Source organism: Pelophylax lessonae (assembly GCF_965119305.1).
Source record: "Pelophylax lessonae genome assembly, chromosome: 10".
NCBI classification, from domain to species: Eukaryota; Metazoa; Chordata; class Amphibia; order Anura; family Ranidae; genus Pelophylax; species Pelophylax lessonae.
Window position 1 is genome coordinate 84,206,950 of NC_138777.1, and position 24,777 is coordinate 84,231,726.

The window sequence follows — 24,777 nt, forward strand, 5'->3', positions numbered from 1 at the left end:
GGACTACACAAACATGGCTGCCGAAGCCGGGAATGCAGAGACCATGGCAAAATGGCAGCACCACATGGCACTGCACGGGACCCCACTGGACCCTAGAGAAAACATCATACACCAGAAAGGGATCCCCCTCCGCAGCACCCAGGTATGGGCATCCCCAAAAGGGGGGGGCAACAGCGACACCCATACACCACTCTACAGCCCAACACCAGACAAGTTCCCCTACCGAATGCACCCATGCCCCCTATGAGGGGCTAAGGGGGAGAGAAAGGGGGCAGGTGAGGGCACCTACACAGGGGAACCTCACTGTGGAGATAGAGGAAAGAACATGAGGTGGGGAGGACACAGGAATGGGCCTACCATCCCCAGGGAAGGCCTGCAACCCCCCCAACAATTCCGTAGGAAAGGAGGGGGGACACTACTTGGCACACCATGGCACCAAGCGGGCGCTACTCCCAGCAGTCCACCGCACCATCTTGGAATAGGGGTGCTGCGGCCTGAGGTATGCTGCTACTCTGATTGTGACTGTCGTTGTGACCAGGGCTATGCGACCTTGTGAGGTGTTCTACTCACCGGGGGCGTGCTCACAGGCCAGACTGGGAGGACCATAAGGATTTAGGATATCCAGTGTATCGCCCAGTCTGGCTGTTGACTGTAGTTCACACAGGAACAAGTTGATTGTAGTTCACACAGGAACAAAAATAATAAAGAATAGTAAAATACACCATTTAAAAATAAAAAAGGAAAAAAATGCCAGGACTGCAGATCCCAGCAGAGAGCCAAGTCCTTACTCCTGACTAGGCAGGAAAAAACAGAAGTCCTATAGCAGGACGTGATGGCATACCCTGTGGGACTGCCTCAGGGGCGTAACCAAAAAGGTTTCCACCTAGTCCTACTTCTAGAGAGAGCAGCATGAAGCCAAATGGTCTAGAAGACATGGAGCTGTGTCCATCAGTGAACGAAAGGAAAATCAAATTTTTTTGTTTATTTAGCCAAAAATAAAAACCCAGCGGTGATTCAATATGACTGTGCAACTGTCAGTCAAAGTGTGACAGAGCTGAAAACTAAAAATTGACCAGGGCAGGAAGGGCGTAAAACTGCACAGTAACGAAGTGGGTAATATCAAATCCAGAAATTACTATTATAATATAAATACTCGCTTGGCAAGGAGGTCCTTCATTTATTAAACTTACATTGGCACTCATAGTAGTCACAGCAACCATCTGCACTCTTTTTCTTTATTGGTGGGAAGCCATTGGTACAAGCTATCTCTTTGACTTCAGGGCAGGTCACCGGCTTGTGAGTAGTGATGTGGTTTCCAATGCATGTGACCTCTTCACACTGGTCATTTATCCATGTCTCATTGGTCTATAGAATAAGAAAGTATATTTATTTTTCATGATGTCATATCACAAACACATACAGTGGCATATAGAATGTTGTTATGAATTATTTGGATGGTTAATACATTTGCTCATGCAAAGAAAATTGACAGTGCCTCTGCAAAGTGCATCCCCCGACCCCTTTGTATTTACCTTACCTTTACTTGCTTACACCTCCTTACTCCTCAATAGAGGATGAGCATACCCAATACTTCCAAGTATAGGGGTATATGTGATCAGCTGCCCTGTGAGAGTATAGAGGCCCGGTGTTCCGTGAAAAAAACCATACCTGTGAGAAAACCATACCCTCGTCACTTCCGGTGTACCTACGGAGGGTATGGATTTCTCACGGTAGTTAAACTTGCGGCGCTTACATTAAAACAGCTGCTATGCAACATAAATCATCTCCGCTCCATCCCCTGTCACTTCCCTCATCTCTGGTAATAAATATAATAGCGGATCACGGAGCCGCGATCGCCGTCACATTTACATCTCATACACCCGCCGCCGCTTTTATATTTATTACCGGAGATGAGGGAAGTGACAGCGATAGCAGAGGAGATGATTGATGTTCCAGCCGAAGTGTTTTAATGTACCCGCCGCAAGTATAACATTAGAAACGGTGCCGTGATAATTTCATGCCCACCGAGTATGCGCACTTCTCAAATCCTTTCATGTTCTATTAGGTGTCCGGGGCTCTGAGCATGCGCACTGCTGCGCTGCTCAGCTGTTTCAGACCGGAAGTGACGGGGGTATGGTTTCTTCACGGGGTATGGTTTTTTAACGTTACACCGGCAAACAATCACTAGGCCTCAATACTGTCACATGACTGGGAAAGTAACAATGCCAATGTGGTCAGTAAGGGGGGAGGGGGTTGGAAGGAGGCTTTTCACAGAATATGGTGACACAGCTGATTTCAGCATCCGATGTGGAGGAGAAAGGGACAGGCTGTTGAGTGATTTTGGGGGGCAGGAGGCTTTTTACAAGCTCTGTCACTTTGCCCTGCATGGGCAGTGTGACGTTGGGGTGGATTTTCTAAAGGCAAAAAGACTGCACAGTCTGCAAATGCTGTTGTTTCAGAACTCAATAATGAGAGATGAAGATTAACTTTGCACAAAATACCCAATCACGTGCAAGAAAAAAAAATAATCACATTTTTGTCTGCACATGACTGGATATAGGAAGTCAGCAGAGCGTCCTTCAATTAATAAGCTCTGGAGTGACTGAACTTGCAGAGTGCAACTACGCTTGCAAAGTGCACTGTCTATTTGCCTTTAGTAACTTGCCGACTGCCCCACGCAGATTTACTGAGGCAGGGCGGCTCGGCTGTGCATAATCATGTAGATCTACGTGATTATGTGCACGCGGCTTCGGCGGCGCATGTGCACCGCCGGTGCCATGCTCCCGTTGTGATTAGACACAGTTAGAGCCAGACCGAGGGAGGAGCAGGCGGATCACCAATCTCTCTCTGCCTCTGTCCAACCCATCCCCCCACACAGTTAGTAAGCACAATAGGGAACACATTTAACCCCTTGATCAACCTCAGTGTTAACCCCTTCCATACCAGTGTCATTTATACAGTAACAGTGCATATTATTTAGCACTGATTACTGTATTACCTCCCTGGCGGTATGATTCTGTCAGGAATTCTGTTCCAAAAGCGATACAATTCTTTTCATGGAAATTTGGCGTTATGTATTATAGGCCTACAATTCTTAGTAATTACTGACTTAAACCTGACCAAAACAAGTCTCTAGTAGACATCCCAGACATCCCAGATGTGATAAATTTGAAACACAAACAAGTGAATTATAATCGAATCAATAATATTATTTTATTATTTAATATATAATATATATAATAAAATTATATTATTGATTAGATTATAATTCATGCGTTATATATTATATATATATGTGTGTATATATATATATATGTGTATATATATATATATATATATATATATATATATATATATATATATATATATATATATATATATGTGTGTGTGTATATATATATATATATATATATATATATATATAACGCATGAATTATAATCGAATCAATAATATCATTTTATATATATATATATATATATATATATATATATATATATATATATATATACATATATATATATATATACATATATACATATATATATATATATATATATATATATATATATATATATATATATATATATATATATATATATATATATATATATATATATATATATATATATATATATATATATATATATATGCATATATATAATATAAAATGTGTTATGTGTTTTGTGCAACGTTTTTTTTTTTTTTTTAATTTCCCTCCCTAGTTCCGCTCCCATGCAGCATTGCTGCTGCAGGGAACGGAACTAGGAAGTCCTCCTACCGACAGACGAGCGGCGAAGATCTCGGCTGGCGTTCATAGCAATGAGAGCTCATCGCTGGATCGCCAGGATAAGGTAAGAGAAGCTCCGCTGCGCTGTCTGCATAGCTCTGCCATTCACCCCGAGCGTGACTCGGGGATACCGCTAATAGCAGAAAATTCCTACCCCGAGTCACGCTCGGGGATACCGCTAGAGAGGTTAATATCAACAGTTCCCAAAAAATGTAAAAAATGTCAGTTAGGGGTCTGATCTGTCCGCTGCAATGTCGCAGTCCCGATAACAATCGCTGATCGCCGCCATTACTAATAATAACAAAAAAAAAAGTCCATAGATCTATCTTGCAGTTTGTAAGCGCTGTAACTTTTGCGCAAACCAATTATTATACGCTTTTTTCTTCTTTTTTTTTTACCAAAAATATGTAGCAGAATACAAATTGGCCTAAACTGATATAAAATTTTTATTTTTAATTTTTTTTTATTGGGAATGTTTTATAGCAGAAAGTAAAAAATATTGTGTTTTTTTCAAAATTGTCGGTCTTTTTTTGTTTATAGCGCTAAAAACCACAGAGGTGATCAAATACCACCAAACTAAAGCTCTATTTGTGGAAAAAAAAGGACGTCAATTGTATTTGGGTACGACATCGCATGACCGCGCAATTGTCAGTTAAAGCAATCCAATGCCGAATTGCAAAAAATGGCCTGGTCATTAAGGGGGTAAAATCTTCCGGAGCTGAAGTGGTTAAACAATCCACCACTTTAATAAGTGTAATATATGAACATTCTGCATACATCATGTTGTAGATGCAACAGCAGCAGAATGGATGTACGTCAACTGAAGGGAAGATCATTGCAACCAAACTGGTAGAATCTTAGATAAGCATGTATCTATCTTACAGTTTTCATAAATCTTGAGTATAAAAAATGAATAAATAAACAAATTTACATTTCATTTATATTTAAAGTGTAAGGAAAGGCAATTTTTTTCTTAAATACTTCCATTTAAATAATACTGGATGGTGGGGAAAGGTTAGACACTGTCAAGTTGTTATTGCTCCCTGGGCCCCCACAGGGGAGATAATCCTCTTTATTTGACAGAAAGCAATGAGATATCCAAAATTGTAAAGTTGTCACCAGAGCATAAAATAGGATAAACTATCCAAGAGGCACAAAACTGCCAGCAACTGTCTAAGATGGCAATTGCTATCACTTTGGGAAGATTTCCTCTAATTTCCTGTTGCATCTTCGGGACAGGCAATGAGGGGAAATCTCCCCAATGGGATATAGACAGCAAAAAAAAAAAAAAAAATATAGCCAAACATTTTGGTATAAACAATTACAAAGTAATTTAATATATATTTCCATATTCTACCAACTCTACCCACCCAACTGAAAAATAAACAAACACTAAGATTGGCCAGGTATGGTATAGCACATTTCAACCCTGCTTTAGTTAGGATGTGACAGGCCCATGTTTGATGCACAAACCATGGAAAGCACATGCCTCAAGTGCCAAAGTAAAGTTGTGTGCACAGCCCTTTCTAGTACTGCAGCAGATGATTGACAAAAATGGCAAGCTCACCAAAAATCCAATGCAGCATTTAAATAAATGCATAGTGATCAAATTTAAAAAAAAAAATGTTTTAAGAATACTAAGCTCCCCTTAACCACTTCCTGACCGCCTGCTGCATATATACTGCAGAAGGGTGGTCAGGCTGAGAAAAATCAAGTACATGTATGGGATTTTGTGCAGGAGATGTCAGGGGCATGCAAGCTCCGGCTGTTATTGGACACAGCTGGAGCCAATCAGCAGGTCCGGGATGACAGAGAAAGGGAGAGATCTTGTGTTTCAGCTAAGCTGAAACACAGATCTCTCTTTTCCTCAAGTGTATCCACTCCCCCTACAGTTAGAAAGCACTCCCTAGGAGCACACTTAACCCCTTGATCACCCCTGGTGTTAACCCCTTCCCTGCCATTGTCATTTATATAGTAACAGTGCATTTTTGATAGCACTGATCACTTTATTGGTGTCACTGGCCCCCAAAAAGTGTCACCCAGTGTCAGATTAGTCTGCCCCAATGTCACAGTTCCGCTAAAAATTGCTGATCGCCGCCATTACTAGTAAAAACAGTAAAAATAAATAAAAAGTCCATAAATCTTCCCCAAAGTTTGTAGATGATATACCTTTTGCGCAAAAAAATCAATATACACTTATTAGGATTTTTTAAAACCAAAAATATGTGGAAGAATACATATTGTCCTAAATTGATGAAAAAATTAGATTTTTAACATTTTTTATTGGGTATGTTTTATAGCAGAAACTAAAAATATTGTTTTTTTTTTTTTTCTTAAACTGTAGTTTTTTATTTTTTTGTTTATAGAACAAAAAAGAAAAACCACAGAGGTGATCAAATACCACCAAAAGAAAGTTCTATTTGTGGGAAAAAAAGGACATCAATTTTATTTGGGTACAGTGTTGCACGATAGATCAATTTTAAGTAAAGCAACGCAGTACCATATTGCAAAAAATGGCCTGGTCATTAGGGGATGAAACCCATCAAGGTAACATTAATTTTTTTATATTAGCATGAGCAAATTTTATGATGTATTGTACAAAATTAGATGCAAATTATAGAATAAAATGTGCACTTTTATAGCTACCCTGTTTCCCTGAAAATAAGCCCTACCCCGAAAATAAGACCTAGCGTTATTTTCGGGAATGTCTGCAATATAAGCCCTACCCCGAAAATAAGCCCTAGTTAAAGTTGTTGTAAAAACATGTACAGTAAACCCCCCTCCATTGCAGGGGTTACGGTCCGGACCCAGCCGCGAGAAGTGAAAGTCCGCGAAATAGAAAAACCCTATTAAAATGCATTGTAGGCATGCTTTTTTTTACTGTCACTGTACGTGTAAAAGCATTTTAAGGTCTTTAAACACACTTTTAAAACAATAGAAACTCATTTAAACACATAAAAGATACTGAGAGACATAGCAAGAGCTATGGAAAACACAAAAATATTTAATTTTTAATGATTTATATAGTAAAATAACATTACAAAAAAAACCGCAATATACCGGGACCGCAAAAACTGAACCGCGATGGAGCGGGGGTTTACTGTAATCTATTTTGTAAAAAGGTTATATAATGTACAGTGTGCCTCTTTTTTGTAACTTTATTGTGGCAAATACCTTATTTACCGCGCTGCTGGGCACTCACGTGACCCGCTGGAGATCTTCTCCTCTCCTCCCGGCTGGGGTCAACTGCCTCTCCCTCTTCAGTGCTCGGAGCGGGGAAGAAGGGCTTCGGCGGGTCATGTGAGCGCCCAGCAGTGCGGTAAATAAGGTTTTTGCCACAATAAAGTTACAAAAGGAGACACACTGGACATTATATAATCTTTTTACAAAACGATACATGATTTTACGATACGTTAACCATTGTTTATTTTTGGGATTACAGAATGTCATAATACTGACTCCTTAGCTGATAGGGGGAGAGGGGGAGAGAAGACAGAGGACACAGGAACTTTTTTAAAAAACATTTTATTGTTTTATTCCAGGTTTTTTTAGAACATAGAGAGGGGTAAATAAGACATCCCCTGAAAATAAGCCCTAGTGTGTTTTTTGTAGCCAAAATTATTATAAGACCCGGTCTTATTTTCGGGGAAACACGGTATGGTAACACTAGAAACAGGGAAAAAGTATTGCTTTGTATTGTTACATATTTTTGTCTATAGATTGAATAGAAGATTTTTTTTAAGACAGTGTTGTCAGGATAAAATCTTGTTTGTAACAAGCAGTAAAAAAGCTTTAAAACAAACTATCTTTGACATTTATGTTGCTCGTACTATGAACAATAATTACATTAAAGTTAATTTTAGTCAATTTCTAACATCCCAGAAACATTTGTAAATTTTAATCCAGTCCATAAGGCAACTATGGGTATGAAAACTGAACTGGTTAAAGCAGATATCAGATTGTCTTACACATATATAATTAAGGTGTATCTAAAGGCAAAAGGTTTTGGATAGAATGGGGTAGAATAAGAGCCGAGTTCACACTACCACGACCAGAAAGTCACCCCGTGACTTGAAGAGACTTGTTTAGAGACTTGGAAGAGACTTGGAAGAGACTTGTGCACTACTTTGAAGAGACAGGCGACTTTATCTGTGGGGAATGCCTGGCTAGTTTCTTTCTTCTTCCTGGAAAGTCTGATAACAAGTCACTTCAATTAAGATAAGGAAGCGACTCCCATTGAAGTATATGGGACAGTCGGATCACAGGTCACCTCAAAGTAGTACAGGACCCTTTTCTGAAGTCGGAGCGACTTCAGTAGTGCCAATTAAGACAGCACTGATTGATTAACATTGCTTTTGTTATGTCAGGCGACCTGGGGCTACACAAGTTGCCTCACAAGTTGTGCTAGTGTGAATGGGCTCTTAGAATCTCTGCCACAGCCACACCTGTTCTGGATGGTAAATATCTATACCTATGCTATCCAAAAACATAAAAACAATTTTCCTCTATTATATACTTTATGTTGCCATATAAACCACAACATTATAACACATTTTGAACTTTTTTTCTTCAGGAAAATGTAATGTTTTGCTGTCCAGAGGTTTCTTACCTTATAAGTTCCATCACGATAAACACAGACTGGAACAGCTGTGGAAAAATATGAGAACATTTCAGGATATTTTTATTGTAATAATACCATCAAACTTGTTTTTACAAAGCGATTGTTAATGTTTAATAATTACTAATTATGCACTGAAATTAGGATAAGTAAGATAAGTAAAAATTTACTTTGCAATGTGACTACTAAAAAAATGTACAGATTTATTAAATGCATTGTGTTTCTGCTTGTGATGGTGAAATAAGTGCAATCTCAAGCAGGTAAAAATGATCTTCTCTTCTACAAGGTGAGAAATTCAATCTAACATAATCAAAACAGCTCCTAAATTAAAGTGGAGCTCCACCCAAAAGGGGAAGTTCAACTTTAAGGCTTCCCCCCCCTGCTTCTGTTTGTGAAATGCAGCTTTTGGGGAGGAGGGGGGAGTGGATACCTGATTTTGACAGATACCCGCTCCAACTTCTGCTTCGATCAATTCAGGTGATCAGAAGCAGAAGTTCTCTTTCCCCCCCTCCTTCTCAAAGCCTTCTGGAGCACATGACAGGTCCCAGAAGACTTCGGGACCAGTCACAGACCGCAGTGCCGCTCGTTTATGCACAGTGGGCACCCGGCTGTGAAGCTGCAAGTTGTCAGAGTCGGGTGCCGATAGTGAAGATGCCAGTACCAGCGAGGGAGGACACAAGGAGAACATCACTGGGGTAAGCACATCACTGGATCATGAAACAGGTGAATGGCCACCTATTAAACGTCAGCAGCTACAGTTTTTGTAGCTGTTGACTTTGAATTTTCACTTCAGAGACTGGAGCTCTGCTTTAAATCCATTGTAGGTCAGAAAACAAAGCCAACAAATTAAATTTAAAAATTCACTATAAAAACAACTGTGATGTTTCAAACAGTACCAAGCACATTTTTAAACATGGAGCACATCCAGGGGGAGAAATCTTAATTAGGTACGTACTGCACTCATATTTTGGACAGCAGTCACCCTCTAGAAGAACAGGAGTAGCTTCAAATCCGGTGTCACACTTCATTTCCTTATGTAGACAGTAGGTACTGTTACATTCTATGGGCAGACAGATCAAATGTTAGTATTCCTACAGCAGTATGTGGGATAATCAGTGATTAGATCATATTACATATACAGATAAGATGTTAACTTACGGCATTCATTCAGCATGCAGCATGGTTCTTCTGGGTTTGGTAGAGTCACAGGGATGAAGCCTTCCTTTTCACAGGTGATGGGTGTTAGTTTAGTGCATGATAATGGCTCACACTGAACAGTGAGGGAATTGGCTTCACAGACACACTTCTTGCAGCCACTGGTCCAGGTTTCTGCAGGCTGCAAATATAAAAAAGAAAATTCAAATACATGTTGTTATAAAAGACTAGAATTTACTGTACAAACAAAGCCTCAATTTTCTAGTGTCAAAAAACTCTTTACTATTTACGCAGTGGGTGTGGACATTTTTTACATCTATGTATCCTGTACTTGTATAATACCAATTATTTTGTAGTAACCATATAACTGTACAGTATGTTTATCCACTAGTATTATTGTGAAGGAATGTGATGAACACATGTGAATTAAGAAAAATGTCTATTTTTCTATGTGTATTTTTCTATACATGTACATATTTTTTCCTGTCTTCCTTGCTCAAAATGCCCGTTACTAGATACCCCCCCCCCCCCCCACCGACAATGGAATGTGAGAAGAAAGAGGGAGCCTTGGCACAGTGCCTTCAAAAGAAGATAACATTCATAAACTCGAAGGGGACCACCTTATAATGGACATGACTAATCAGAAAGCTGCAAATAATCAGTATTATGCTAATATTATGCTTATGACGTACTAACATATGACACCGCCTACTAACTATATAATAGACTGTCCATTAGAAATAAACAGGAAGTATCATTTACCTGACCATGTGTGTCAGTCTATGATATCCTCGTGCATGCACTCTAATTACCTATTTAATTAGACCCAGTAGCAGAAATCTATTTTGAACCTGATTGAGGTTCGCAAAACTTTTACATTATAAGCAGGGCTTAAAAAAATAAATGGATTTTTTTGGTATCAAAAAGCACAGAAAGGAGGCATGGGAAGGAAGAATTTACAACACAGTATGGAGAATCTGATGTATGAAAAGCGCTTTTAAGGTTGCATCAGCTTCCAACTGTCATTTGCAAACTTTGTGTTGCTTATTGCAACCTATCAGCTTACAACTGTAGTTTTCAAGTGTTTTGTTGCTCATTGCAATCTATTAGCTTACAACTGTCATTTTCAAGAATGATAACATTTCTTGCAAGTGAACATGTAAACAAGGGATTAGGTTTAGTTAAAAGGTTTGTAATGTGAAGTTTTGTATTAGTGAAAGGACAAATAATACTAAAAAAATATACAGATTAAAATACATAAAAACATTTACAGACTAATGTTAAAATACGTGGCATTCCTGAAGCCATACAGCCTGTTCAACAATACGCATCTGATCTCAAAGAATTCCTACCATCTGCAACTGATTCCGAGATAATAATCAACAGAATCCACCGTCTCCCCAAGCCCACTTTCCTGGCAGATAACATCCCTAGAGACGTATTAATGCGAGTGCACTTTTATAGTGTAAAAGAGCAATTCATGTTAGCATTCTGCAAAAATTCTCAACCACTTACCACAGTCCAGATCTTTGCGGACCTCTCGCAATGCACTATGCAGAAACACAGGAGTCTACTGCCTATCGCTAAAGCCACAGCATAAAGTTTCACTGGGGTTACCCTACCAAGCTAACAATTACTTGCAACAGGTCATCTACAGTGATCTCATCTCTAGAGGAGGGAATGAAACTTCTTCGCACTTGGGATATCCTACCAGACCAGGAACCTCCTCAACAGGTTCAGTCTACCAAGCTAAACTCCCAGGATGACTGGCAGCTGGTGTTTCACAAACAGCGAAATAAGAAGCACAACCCTTAACTGACCCAGGCTAACCTAGCAACAAACACAAAAAGAACCCAGTGATACTCAGAAGCTTGTAGCCCACAAATTCCCCCCAGTTGTATTTCGCATTGTTTATGCATACAGATTCTCTTTGGGATCCCCCTTTTTATGCCATACCACATTGTTTGCCTACTGTTTCTCTATGTTTTTTTGTTCCTTTCTTTTAACAATCCAAGGTCCAACCCAAGTGCTGTACAAAACTGTAATCCTGAACCCAGCTCATCTCCAATCTATCTACCCAAATGGGCACTTCCATCTGACATCCCAAGCAAAGATCTCCTGAATTGGAAGTCAAACTGGATGGGGTACTATTTACTCTTTGTAGTCCTTATTGCCAATGATGATTACATTTGTATATTTTAATGTCAATGGATTAAACCACCCTGCAAAAAGAGCAGCACTTTGGAAAAAAAGCCCTGAACCTAGGAACTGATATCCTATGCTTCCAAGAATCTCACTTCCAGGCCTCTAATACCCCGGCCTTCAAACATAGGCTTTCCTCATATATTTCTAGCCTTGGCACCCACAAAGCAAAGAGGAGTGGGAATAGCTGTCAGAAATTCAGTTACCTTCACACTACTAGATCTCCATGAAGACCCAGAAGGTAGATACCTTTTTCTCATCTGTAAACTTAACAACAGGATAGCCAACGTCTACACTCCTAATGCTAATCAAATTGGATTCATCCGGAAACTGCTTCGCAAGATTGTCTCTCTTCGGAAAGGCGCTCTTCTCATCTGTGGGGACTTTAACACCATTGCTGATCCTAGTTTGGATACAACCTCCAAAGCTGAATGACCTCCACCAGCAGTACAGCCTATTTTGAATATCAATGATCTGTATGATGTTTGGAGGTGCCAACATGCAAATGAAGGAGATTATTCATTTCACTCTTCCAGACATATGACCTATTCTCGTATTGATGCATTTTTGGTTGATAGAATATTACTGCAGCAAGTGTCTTCCTCCTCCATTCATACGATCTTGTGGTCTGACCACGCTCCAATCTCAATTATATTACAGGAGCAAAACACTACCGAGCCAACATTTGTGTGGAGAGCAAACTCACAGATTATACACAACCCTGCATATGCTACTCTCATTGCAAATCAACTTACTGAGTTTTTTGCAACTAACAATCCCTCTGTCTCCAGACCCTCTACTTTGTGGTGTGCTCACAAAGCATTCATTAGAGTAATACTGTTACAACTGAGTTCTCGAGTCAAAAAACAGAGGGCACAGAGGCAACTATTGTCTGAAATAAAAAAGGTAGAGTCATCCAAAAAAACACAACCAAACACAGAGACATCACACAAAACATCTAAATTAAGAGCTCCGACTTTTACTCCTAGAGCAATTTAACAAACATCTGACCTCCTTGAAATTGGCGCATTACTCATCTGGCAACAGAGCAGGAACATTTCTAGCTCAGAGGTTCCAAAGTCATAAGGCCCTAACTATAATTCACTAAATAACTCTCCCGACGAAAAACAATAAAATTAGGAACCCCAGTGATATAGCCAACTGATTTGCTGATTACTACTCTCTTTATAACCTCTCTGAAGACACGGGGACCATTCAACCTACTGATAGTACAATCCAACAATTTGTGGCTAAAATTGATTTACTGTCACTTTCTCCAACCCAACTAGCATTGTTAAATGCTCCTATCACTGACAAACGCTGAGATTGTCAGGGTTATCAAGACTCTACCTAATGGTAAGTCACCTGGACCAGATGATCTAACAAATGACTACTACAAAGTATTTCAGACACACCTTATCCCTGCTGTTGCCTCTGTTTATTCTTCAGCAATAACTACTGCCTCTTTCCCATCAGAGATGCTACAAGCATACATTGTCACCATTCCAAAACCTGGAAAGGACCCCACTACACCACCTAATTTCAGACCTATCTACTAAATACTGCTCCCTATCCTACCTCCCTATCCTACCATCCTTATTAAACCCTGACCAGACCAGCTTAATTTCAGGTAGACAAGTATCAGATGCCACAAGGAGAATCATAAACATAATCCATCTCTCTAAAGCTCACCAAATGCCTTCTCTGCTCCTATTGTTGGACACAGAGAAGGCTTTGACAGAGTCCATTAGGGATACATGACACATACCCTTAAGAAATTTGGATTTTCTGGCCCTATATTATTGACCATTATGGCCCTTTATTCTTCCTCATCAGCACGAGTTTATTCTTCAAATGCCCTTTGGAGACCCTTTTCTATAACCAATGGAGTGAGGCAAGGATGCCCACTATCTCCCACAATATTTAATCTCCTTATAGAACCCCTCACAGCCTCTATCAGATCTGAACCGAATATAAACGGCTTCATATTCCAGGATAGATCCCACACAATTAGTCTATTTGTGGACAACGTTATTCTATGCCTAACAAACCCGACTCTCTCCTTAAAGCGGAGTTCCACCCTGGGAAAGTTTTTTTTAATAAAAATACCCCCGGGACAGTCAGGGCTAGTGCATTCCACAATGGATAGCCTCTGATCTGTCCCGGGTTGCACTTACCTTTTAGAAGAAATACTTACCTTGAAAATGTATTGTCCTGCGCTGCTATCTCAGGTGTGGGCAGCTTGAAGCCAGCGCGATCCTCTACTGCATCCTCTTCCATCTTCTTCATCCCTGCACAGCTTCTGGGCATGCCCAGAAGCTGTTTAGCAAGGTATGACGGCGACTGCACCAGAACTGACGTCGGGGCCGGTGCAGGCGCATTGATTCCTTGGAGCGATGATGTTCAGCTCCCAGGAATCATTGCAAGCCAGGAAGTGACGAATCGTCGTGGCCGCCGAGGGGAGGAAGAGGAAGTAAGGTGAGTCAGTAATCCTGGGAATGAACATACAGCCCTTTCTCAAATCCAAACTCCAGACCATGTTTCTGTATTGCTGGACTGAATCTACAATATTGTATCAAGGACTATCATTGACAGCAGATCCCCTAAAATTAGCTGATGCTAACTTTACACCTCTAATAAACAATATCACCCAGGAGACTAATAGATTTTCCAGAGTAGAACTGTTCTGGTCAGGGCATTTGGCCTCCTTTAAAATACTATGCTTACCTCAGATATTGTACATATTTAGTACCCTACCAATACCTCTAAAAAAAAAAACACAAAAATGTCCTGCAAAATACACTCAGACAATACTTATGGAACGCTAGATGACCCAGATGCTCCTGTACTCTTGTCATAAAACACAGACTGGCGGGAGGCATGGGCGGAATTTAAATATTATTACTATGCTTCTCTACTTACCCAACTTAAGCACTGATTTTCCCCAACACCTGACATTCTCTGGTCCCAAATAGAAACATCTCTCAGCCCCAAAGTGGAACTTCGTACTTTCTTAATTTCAGACCTATGGAAACCACATCACCTACAACAACTGCCACCCACGATTCAAGCATCTATACTAGCCTGGAGGGCGTTAAGGGTTATCCACCCACCTCCAATCTCTCAAACCACTATCTCCCTACCTATTACAATCTTAGAAGATCTCATTCCAAACATATCTCTTGCTCATTGGCAACAGAAAGGCATCCACTTGATTACAGATCTTTTTATCAACAAGCAAGTCAAATCATTCGAGAATCTTTCCACAGAATTTGATCTCTTTTCACATGAGTACTATGTATACCTCCAAACCCTCCAACATTTGAGATCTCTAAAATCATATGAAACATCCCTCCCTACTGTAGCCTGGAGGTTCATCAATGCCCTCCCACCACTCTCTAAGGGTATTTCCATTTTTTACAACTTTCTTCAGGACAAACCCGCTTTTCACAAATCTACCCCATTCTTAAAATGGGAAACAGATCTAGGTGAATCATACACTCCTGCACAACGACAAGCAGTGCTAAAATCTATATACAAGGCCTCACACTGTGTAAATCATTGGGAATTGTCCCAAAAAAAATAGCATTGAGGTGGTATCTCACTCCCCTGCCTATTTCCAAATTCCTCTTGGCCTTCTCGCCCCTCTGCTGAAGAGGTTTTGGAAACACCGGTCACCTCCTGCACATGTTTTGGTCTTGTACAAATCTTACTGGTTTCTGGAGGAATATTTTCAGTTTCAGATCTGACAACAGGGGCATCCTAAATCCTCCAGACCCTAAGCTTGCAATACTAAACTTGGGAATAGATACATTTCCCCCCTCTTGTAGGTCCGTGACTACCCACATCCTTCTAGTGGCAAGACTACCTATAGCAAGAGGATGGAAATCAAATAATGCCCCAAACCTCACGGAGGCGGTGGAGATTGCCCACTTGCATTTCAAATATTAAAACAATGTTAGCTACTAAGCATGGTACAAGGACCAGATTTTACACACAATGGAAACTATGGACCAATAGATTCCCACTAGACTGAAGCTGCGATATTTTCTTTTTTTTTTATTTTTCCTGAAAACATGCGAGTTAAATGAATATGATAACAGCACTAAAATTTGGACCTAACCTTGTTTGCACTTTTATTGTACTTTGTTTGTACTCTGCTTGTACCTTTTGTACTTGTACTTCTTGTAATTCTTTTTTCTTACTTTAGTTATTTATTTATTTATTTATTTATTTATTTATTTATTTATTTATTTATTTTCTCCCTTTTTTGTTTCTTTCTCCTTTTATCCTTGCACAAGTTGTAACTACTGTGTATTGTTTACACTATTTTGTACTCTTATTTTTGAAAATAATAAAAAGAATGGAGAAAAAAAAAAACATTTACAGACTTAAATTAAATGTTATTTAAATAGTCTTTTTAATGAATAAATGTTTAAGTCCAACTCACAGCTTTGGGCATTCCATCTGGACCAACACAAGCTGCAAGAAAGAAACAAGAAAACAAATTTTCATGACATTATTGAAGTCTAAAAAGGAACTAAGAATTAAAAACAAATGATAAGAATTACAGTATATTTATAAGTTTTACATAGTTGCTTATTACTAGTTTCAGCGATTAGATTACATATTGTTCATACTTACCACAGCTTTTGATGCAGGTATCAGTGTAGGAATTGAAAAGGGTAGTTCCAGCTGGGCAGAAACAGCCTTCGGTCGTACCGGTAGCAACATTTTCAATGTGGCTGTAAAAAGAAGTGAGCAATAATGGCATTTGAACTGTGGTGAACCACAATTATTGTGGCCCTTGCCTATACCAATACCAAGGAAATCAGCTTAAAATGCTATAGTCAGATTTATTAAGTTTAGATTAATGCAGGATGGATCTAGAAAATGTTTTACTGTAATTCTGAAAAATGTAAGTAGAACAAGTCCCAGCACAAAATAGGATTGGGTACTCCTTATACAAAGTCTTTAATGGTTTAGTATTAATGCTACAAGGATACCTTATTCCAACTACTTTTCCAATCTCTGTGGTCCCTATATTCTGCTTTGGTACAGTCATTGAATATGCCAACTAATTCAAGAGGTGTGGTTTATGAGAAGGAGAAGCCATAACCAATGAACAGGCAGGGTTTCAGTAAAGCCAACTATACATGGAGCGGATTTCTTTTGAAATTTGCTTGATTCCCCCATCAACACAGACAGCGTTGATGCAGGAATACCTCCTGCCAGGCCATTGTCTTCTCCCAGCAGGAAGGTGGGGGAGAGCGGAAAAAGCCACCCCCCCAGTTGTCAGAAGATAATTCGGCAGACTAGTTGTACCCAGGTTAATCCCAGATTCTAATCTTGTATGTTCAGCCTAAATAAGAAGTGTTGCAAAAAAAAAAAAGGAGGCTTTACATGTATTAACATTTCTTACTTGTTTTCACAAGTCTTAACATGCACTGGTCCACAAGGATTATACACTTTTCCAGCAGAACAGTTGTATGCTATAATTTAAAAAGAAATAAAAAAACAAGGTCACATCACACAGATAGATAGATAGATAGATAGATAGATAGATAGATAGATAGATAGATAGATAGATAGATAGATAGATAGATAGATAGATAGATAGATAGATAGATAGATAGATAGATAGATAGATAGATAGATAGATAGATAGATAGATAGATAGATAGATAGATAGATAGATAGATAGATAGATAGATAGATAGATAGATAGATAGATAGATAGATAGATAGATAGATAGATAGATAGATAGATAGATAGATAGATAGATAGATAGATAGATAGATAGATAGATAGATAGATAGATAGATAGATGTCTTTTTTTCTCTGTTATTAGAATCAAGTATCCTAATATAGACTAGTTACAGAACTTACGGCAATGGTCTCCAGTTTTTCCTCTCCAGTCTACACAGACTCCATTGGCGCTGCACAGGGAAGCATAAATCTCCAAACTGGAACACTGCACTGAATCGTTGCTAATATGGCAGGCATCAAAGACGCAACCTTCATGGTAAGGCTTGGGTAGTATAATCTTGTGGCACTCAGAGAAGATACTTTAAATAGAGGAATTAAATTAAAGTGAACCTGTCATGCAACATCTGTATAAAAACAATAGCATGCATTATAACTGCTCTGTAATTAAAGTGAACCTGTCACGCATCATCTGTGTAAAAACAATATTGTGTTATAAACGCCCAATGATTAACCCCAACCAGGTTGAAACATGGCAGAAGGATGGGCCAGTGGGAGAAGGCTTAGCTGAAACTGGAATTTTACTTATCTTTCTATGGTTGACTTTGCCAGTAAGCAGCCCCAGCATGTTTGATTTATAAAGGCTGGTGTGATGACGCACCCCCATGGGTCTGATCCATGGTGACCTTGGCTCAGAGGAAGTGTGTTCAGTGATGCTGGATATCATTCAACTCAAAAGATTAGCCCTATTTAGTGGTCAAAGAATTAGGCTCCTTTCACCCAGGGCAGGCTGTGGCTGCGATTCTCTTGCTCAGCAGGGGATCTCTCCACTGACCCCCACTGAGCAGGCAGATGACAGGTGCATGTCCACTCCACTCATGTAGAGCAGTCACGGACACAACCCACTCTCCTCTATGGGCGGCTGGATGTAAACAGACCAATTGTCCGTTTACACCCAACTGCCATTCGATCCGCTGGATGGAAGGGGTGCAGATCCCCATCAGTCTGTTTTTGGCGAATAGGATCGGATGAAGGATGTGTCCATTTACACCCGCTGCTCCATAGAGAAAAATGGAGGTTCTGATCAAGTCCGCCTGAAAAAGAGGCAGGCGGACCCGATCAGAATGTCTGTTTGAAAGGGGCCTTTAACCAAGGAAAACTTCAGACTGAAAGTGAGAATTGAAAATAAAGTGCAATTATTCTTTTTAACCTATCCTGGGCAATTTATTAGTAATGATTTTTTAAAAATGGAGATTAGCTTTAAAGTTTGCCTGTAAAGTGAATATAAAGGAACATTTATGCAAATTGCTTTAATGATATAACTATAACATAACTTACTCGCTTAAGATGATATCACATAATTGTGAAGATTTACAAGTCGGTGGTAGAGTTGAAGGAGGTGGTGTTGGAGGAGGTGATGGAGTTGAAGGAGGTGGTGTTGAAGGAGGTGTTGTGGGAGGAGATGGAGATGTTGAAGGAGGTGTTGTTGTTGGAGGAGGTGGTGATGTTGAAGGAGGTGGAGATGAAGGAGGAAATGATGTTGGAGGAGGTGGTGATGTTAAAGGAGGTGGTGTTGGAGAAGGTGGTGGAGTTGAAGGAGGTGGAGTTGAAGGAGGTAATGATGTTGGAGGAGGTGGTGTTGAAGGAGGTGGTTTACTGCAGCCAGGTGTTGTGGAATTGACCCTCCAGTGAGGAGCCATAGAAGAACAATCCTTTACAATCTTGCCATCCGGCATTCGACAGTCTTCAGTGCTGTTGTTGGAGCAAGTGCCTTTGTGGGAAAAATTAGCAAAATGCTTTTACTCAACCTTAACAATACAAAGTAAAACTTTACAGAAAGCCATTCCCCTCAAAATTAATGACATTTTTTTACAGCCATTTACATACCACACTGTCCTTCTGTGTTGTAAGCAAATTTACTAAAAGGCAGATTAATGACAAAGATCATTCCGCTGAATGAGATAAAGGCATCTATTTCTGGAATTTCCACATTCATCTTAATACCAGCAGTGGTGATGGTAATGCCATCTTTGGTGAAACCAGGAGAGATCCAGTCATTGTTGAACCTAATCTGTAGAGTGGAGAGAACAGGATACAGTCAATCGCACATTATCACCATAGGAAGCAAGCACTAATTCAATCTGGAATCCAGTTCAAAAAATGAACTATAATTGTGGCCAGACCAATACTTTTCTCTTAGCCTGGCACCCTGACCTATATCTTAGGCTTTGAATGTTCTTAAGCAGTGACACATTTTGCTAATGGCACACATTGAATACCATGAACAAGGTCAACCCAGTGCCAACATGGTCCTATTTCCAGATACAACACTTTCTAAGTGACCCCCCACGCTAGATCACACTATGCTCTATCACCCACCCCTGAATCCCTGTGCTTCTCCCACACATCATCGATTGATCTGTTTTCACTTATCCCTAACACTCTATACAAAGGAATCCACAGGGGGAATTTAAAAATATCCTATCCCTCCAGGGTTCTATTCATGTTGAAATTTAAGAGATGGACTGCAAGCTCAGATTCAGATGATACTCAAAACTAGTTATTTATTTGCCACATCTCAGCAGATGTGCCTGACACCTGCTGGAGATGCAACAATGGCGCAGGCCTATATATATTATTTTGTCTACACTGCCTAATAGCTGACATTGCTGTCCCTTTTTAACCTGCTTCATACTTGCTCCATCACACTAACATGAAACAGTACAGACATTTACTAGTACTTCACTTGCTGAAAGATGCAAAATCTTTAATACCACAACACTGTGACTGGAGATCCCCACATGCTCCTCCAATTCAGGAATGGTGCCCTGCATGGACTTAGTGGCCAGTTTAGAGGAACTTATTTTTGTTTGTTAGGACAGCATGTCCCACTTTTACTTACTTGAACCCATTGGCACCTTTTAACATTCTAAACCTTTTTTTCCACACAGTGCACCCACACACAGATTCTCCACAGAGAAAAAATTTACTCAAGGTCATAATAGATTGCGGACCCCTCCCAAATTAGATTTGGTCCACAGTGTCCGAGAATGGGCAGTAGGAAATCTACCCTCATCTCTATCACTCACTGCATACTATAGCGGGGAAGAATCTTGGCCCTTTCTCTCTTGAAATTCCAATCCGTCACCCCAGAACTATTCCTCCCACCTAGAACCCTCTAGGCAAACCTTATTACTTAGAAATCCTTTCAAAAAACAGCAGTTTCTGTTGCAAGCTGACAACCCTAAACCACTGCCTCGCAACCGACATTCATTTTTGGAAGTACATGGATTATTTTGGAGAAAAAAGATATTGTTTAGTGTCAAACTGGACTACAATGCAATGGACTCTGGAAATATTGTCTCATATGAAAAAAAGATGCATCTCTTACCCTGCTTCGCATCCTCCCTTCGTATAACATACGTGTTAAAACAATCTCATTGGATTTATAGTAGATCAAGATAGACTGTGGGCAGGACAAGCCATCATCGGTATTGCAGAAATAGTTGTCAACAAGGACGCGGAAATTGTCATACTTGGGAGTGATCTGCTGAACAAGGACATATGTGCAGCTGTCTAAGAAAGTGTAGTAGGTTCCATCAAAAGTTATGTAATGTGGATCACCCCATCCACTGCAGACACCTGTAAGAAGGCAAGCAATTTTTCTGCATTAAAAACAAAGTAAAGTGAGTACTGTATAGTAAGTTATAGATAATAAAACAAAAAGTGGTGTGCAGCGCTCCGCTAGTATGAACATACAACAAAGGTTTATTATATGAAAGACAAATATAGTCCTGAAATATATAAATTCATGACGTAATAGAGGAAATTCTTTTGTGTATTCAAAATAGTTCCAACAGTAGGTGTTCTGTGTTCAAACCACTCACTAGAAATCAAGTAATACCAAGCGTCAAGTAAATGCACATTACCCAGCGTGTTTAAAGTTAGCCAGCCATGGTCGTGAACCTCTACCAATCTAGACTCTCACCAGATATCAGACAACAATGAGCCTCGAACTGTTGCTGTGAAGCAAAGTGGCCTCCTTCCCATGTGCAGCGATCAGATGGTGGATTCCAAAGGGATCATACACTGCAAAAAAAGGCTCACCAGCGGGAGCCCAAATTACGCTCACATAGTGTAGTATTTAATTTTTAATTTAAAACAGTAAACAGTTGCTGCAGCATAACAACTCTAAAAACAATAGGGGGAGGGGCCTACATGCTGGCATCATTGCCACCGTGTCCTCATGGTAGGAACAGCGGCTCTCTTTGTAAGTTTTTCTGGCAACTTTTTAATGTTCTTGTGCTGCAGCAACTGTTAACTGTTTTTATTAACAATAAAATATTACACTAGGTGAGCATAATTTGGGCTCCCATTGGCAAAATATTTTGCACAGTGTATGATCCCTTTGGAATCCACCATTGAATTGCTGTACCTGGGCAGGGGGCTTTACAGCAACAGGTCAATGCTCATTGTTGTCAGATATCTGGTGAGTGTCTAGATTGGTGGAGGTGCACGGCCGTGGCAGGCTAACTTTAAACATGCTGGCTGAAGTTAATTCACTTGATGCTTGTTATTACTTGATTTCTGGTGAGCAGTTTTAACAGAGCACACCTACTATTGGAATTCTTTTGAATACACGGAAGAATTTCCTCTATTACCTCATGAATTTATATACAGTTAGGTCCATATATATTTGGACACAGGCACAGTTTTCATACTTTTGGCTCTGTATGCCACCAGAATAAAATTAAAATGAAACAATCCAAATTAAATTGAAGTGTAGTTTTTCAGCTTTAATTGAAGGGGATAAATATAAATATAAAGTAGAGAGTTTAGGAACTGCAACCATTTTTTCACAGTCCCCTCATTTTCAGGGCTCAAATGTAATTGGTCAAATGAATATAGTCATAAATAAAATGTTAATTTTTAATATTTTATTGAGAATCCTATACTGGCAAAGACTGCCTGAAGTCTGAAACCCATAGACTGGGTTTCCTCCTTTGCAGTGCTTTGGCAGGCTCTAACTGCAGCTGTCTTCAGTTGTTCTTAGTTTGTGGGTCTTTCTGCCTTTAGTTGTGTCTTCAGCAAGTGAAATGCAGGCTCAATTGGGTTGAGATCAGGTGATTGACTCAGCCATTGCAGAATATTCCACTTCATTTCCTTCAAAAACACCTGGGTTTCTTTTGCAGTGTGTTTTGCATCATTGTCCATCTGTATTTTGAAGCTCCGTCCAATCAACTTTGCTGCATTTGGCTGAATCTGGGCTGACAGTATATCTCTAAACACTACAGAATTCAGTAGCTTCTGTCACATCATTAATAAATACCAGTGACCCAGTGCCACTGGAAGTTATGCAGGCCCATGCCATCACACTGCCTCCAACATATTTTACAGATGGCGTTGAGTGCTTTGGATTGTGAGCTGTTCCAAGCCTTCATGGAAACCTTCTTCCAAACCTTTTTCTTCCTGTATCTCTGGTACAGATTAATCTTAGTTTCATCCGTCCAAAGAATGCTTTTCCAAAACTGGTCTGGTCTGCTTAGATGTTTTTGGCAAAGTCTAATCTGGTTTTTCTTTTCTTCAGGATCTGAATGATTTGCACCTTGTGGTATTCCCTCTGTATTTGCTCTTGTGAAGTCTTCTCTTGATTGTAGACTTTTACAATGATACGCCCACCTCCTGGAGAGTTTCCTTCACTCCTCTGGTTGTTGTGAATTGGTTCACCATAGAGAGGATCCTGCGATCATCAACCACTGTTGTCTTCCGTGGACGTCCAGTCCTTTTTATGTTGCTGAGCTTACCAGTGCATTCTTCTTTCCTCAGAATTTACCAAACTGTTGATTTGGCCACTCCTAAGGTTGCTGCTATCTCTCTGATGAATTTGTTTACTTTATGAAGCCTCACAATGGCCTTTTCCACTTGCACGGACAGCTCCTTTGAACGCATGATGTAGGTTCACAGAAATAGATTCCAAATACTACAGTTAGAATCAACTCCAGACCTTTTATCTGCCTGATTGATGAAGAAGTAATGAAGGAGCAGCCCATCCAATGACAAGTTATTTGCCCACATGTGGATAATGGCATCAACTATATCCCTATCTATATTTAACTTTCGGCAGAGAAATTCCAGCTGAATGGTGTTGGGGATAAAGCACTGTGTGGGAAGATGTCACATACATGACAGCTTCCCAGCATAGGCACTGTCCTTCTGAATACTGGCATAGATCTGGCATGCCAGTGAACAGTTTGTACAAATACTGCCATATTCTTCTAAGAACTGGTTGTAATTTTATATAGAATTTGTTGCTGCCATAGTGACAAACTAAAGTTGTGGTAGTCAGAACTACCTGAATTTACAGGATGTTCTGATAATGTTACCGACATTGGTGCAAATGCTTACCTCAATTAGGTATAGGTAGTTCTCAAGGGGACTACCTCTGGAAATGTGCCATTAGGTATGTTTTGAGTTCCCCTGATAATGTGCTCCTACTTTCCTCTTTTTCATGACAACACAGTATATTTTCTGCTCTGAATTACTAGGTGTAACACCCTCTAGTGTGCTACTAGTGTCAGAGTAGGTAAATGCATCTTCTGGCTCATGTTTAAACCCTGTGAGTCTGTAATTCGGTCAGGGTTACTAGAGTTCAGGGCAGCATGACTCATACAGACAACTCTCTGGTGCCCCTCCCCCCCGTTCTGGAATGTTGGAGAATTTTCCGGAAGCTACAGGGCAGAGGCAAGCAGGGTTTTCCTGCAAATTTAGGGGCCCTTAGCCAATCCCCAGGAAGTAAGACCTTAAATAGACATGAGTCATGCTGGGCAGGGTCAGGTGGAGGATGGAGATGCAGTGCTGAGGGAGACTGTTGGGGACCACTTGCCGGCAAGGGGCTTTACCTCAGGTCAGGGCTCAGGTGGCTAGCCTGGAAGGAGCCTAGCACAGAAGAAGTTGGAAGGAGGCTTTCCTGAGAGGCAGCGGGAGCAAGGAGGACAGTGTGAGTACTACAGCATGGTTCAGAGACTTACAAGGAGAGAGACTGCCACATGTAGGAGGTCTTTCTTGAAGACAGTGGTGTGCTTAAGGCTCCTTTCACACTATCCGTCCGTTGGACGGAGTCCGTTTTTCTCAGCGGGGGATCGAGCCGCCGATCCCCCGCTGAGCAGCAGGAGGACAGCTGTCAGTTCCCCATGCATCTCTATGGGGGAAATCGGATGTCAACGGACCGTCAGTCAGTTCTCACCCGATGCCATCCGATCCAATCCGCTGGACGGATGGAAAATAGGGTTTCCATCCGTCCAGATTTG

General features: G+C 40.2%; 1 protein-coding gene across 1 annotated transcript in view; it reads right to left on the minus strand.

Annotated features, from left to right (window-relative positions):
- LOC309565962 (von Willebrand factor-like) overlaps positions 1-24,777 on the minus strand; it is a gene marked incomplete at both ends in the record, with an annotated part of 214,069 nt that overhangs the window by 57,246 nt on the left and 132,046 nt on the right. The window contains 3 exons of the mRNA XM_082270990.1: positions 1,191-1,365; positions 8,398-8,435; positions 9,362-9,466. Coding sequence (XP_082127116.1) covers positions 1,191-1,365; positions 8,398-8,435; positions 9,362-9,466 — 318 coding nt within the window. The remainder of the gene's footprint in view (positions 1-1,190; positions 1,366-8,397; positions 8,436-9,361; positions 9,467-24,777) is intronic.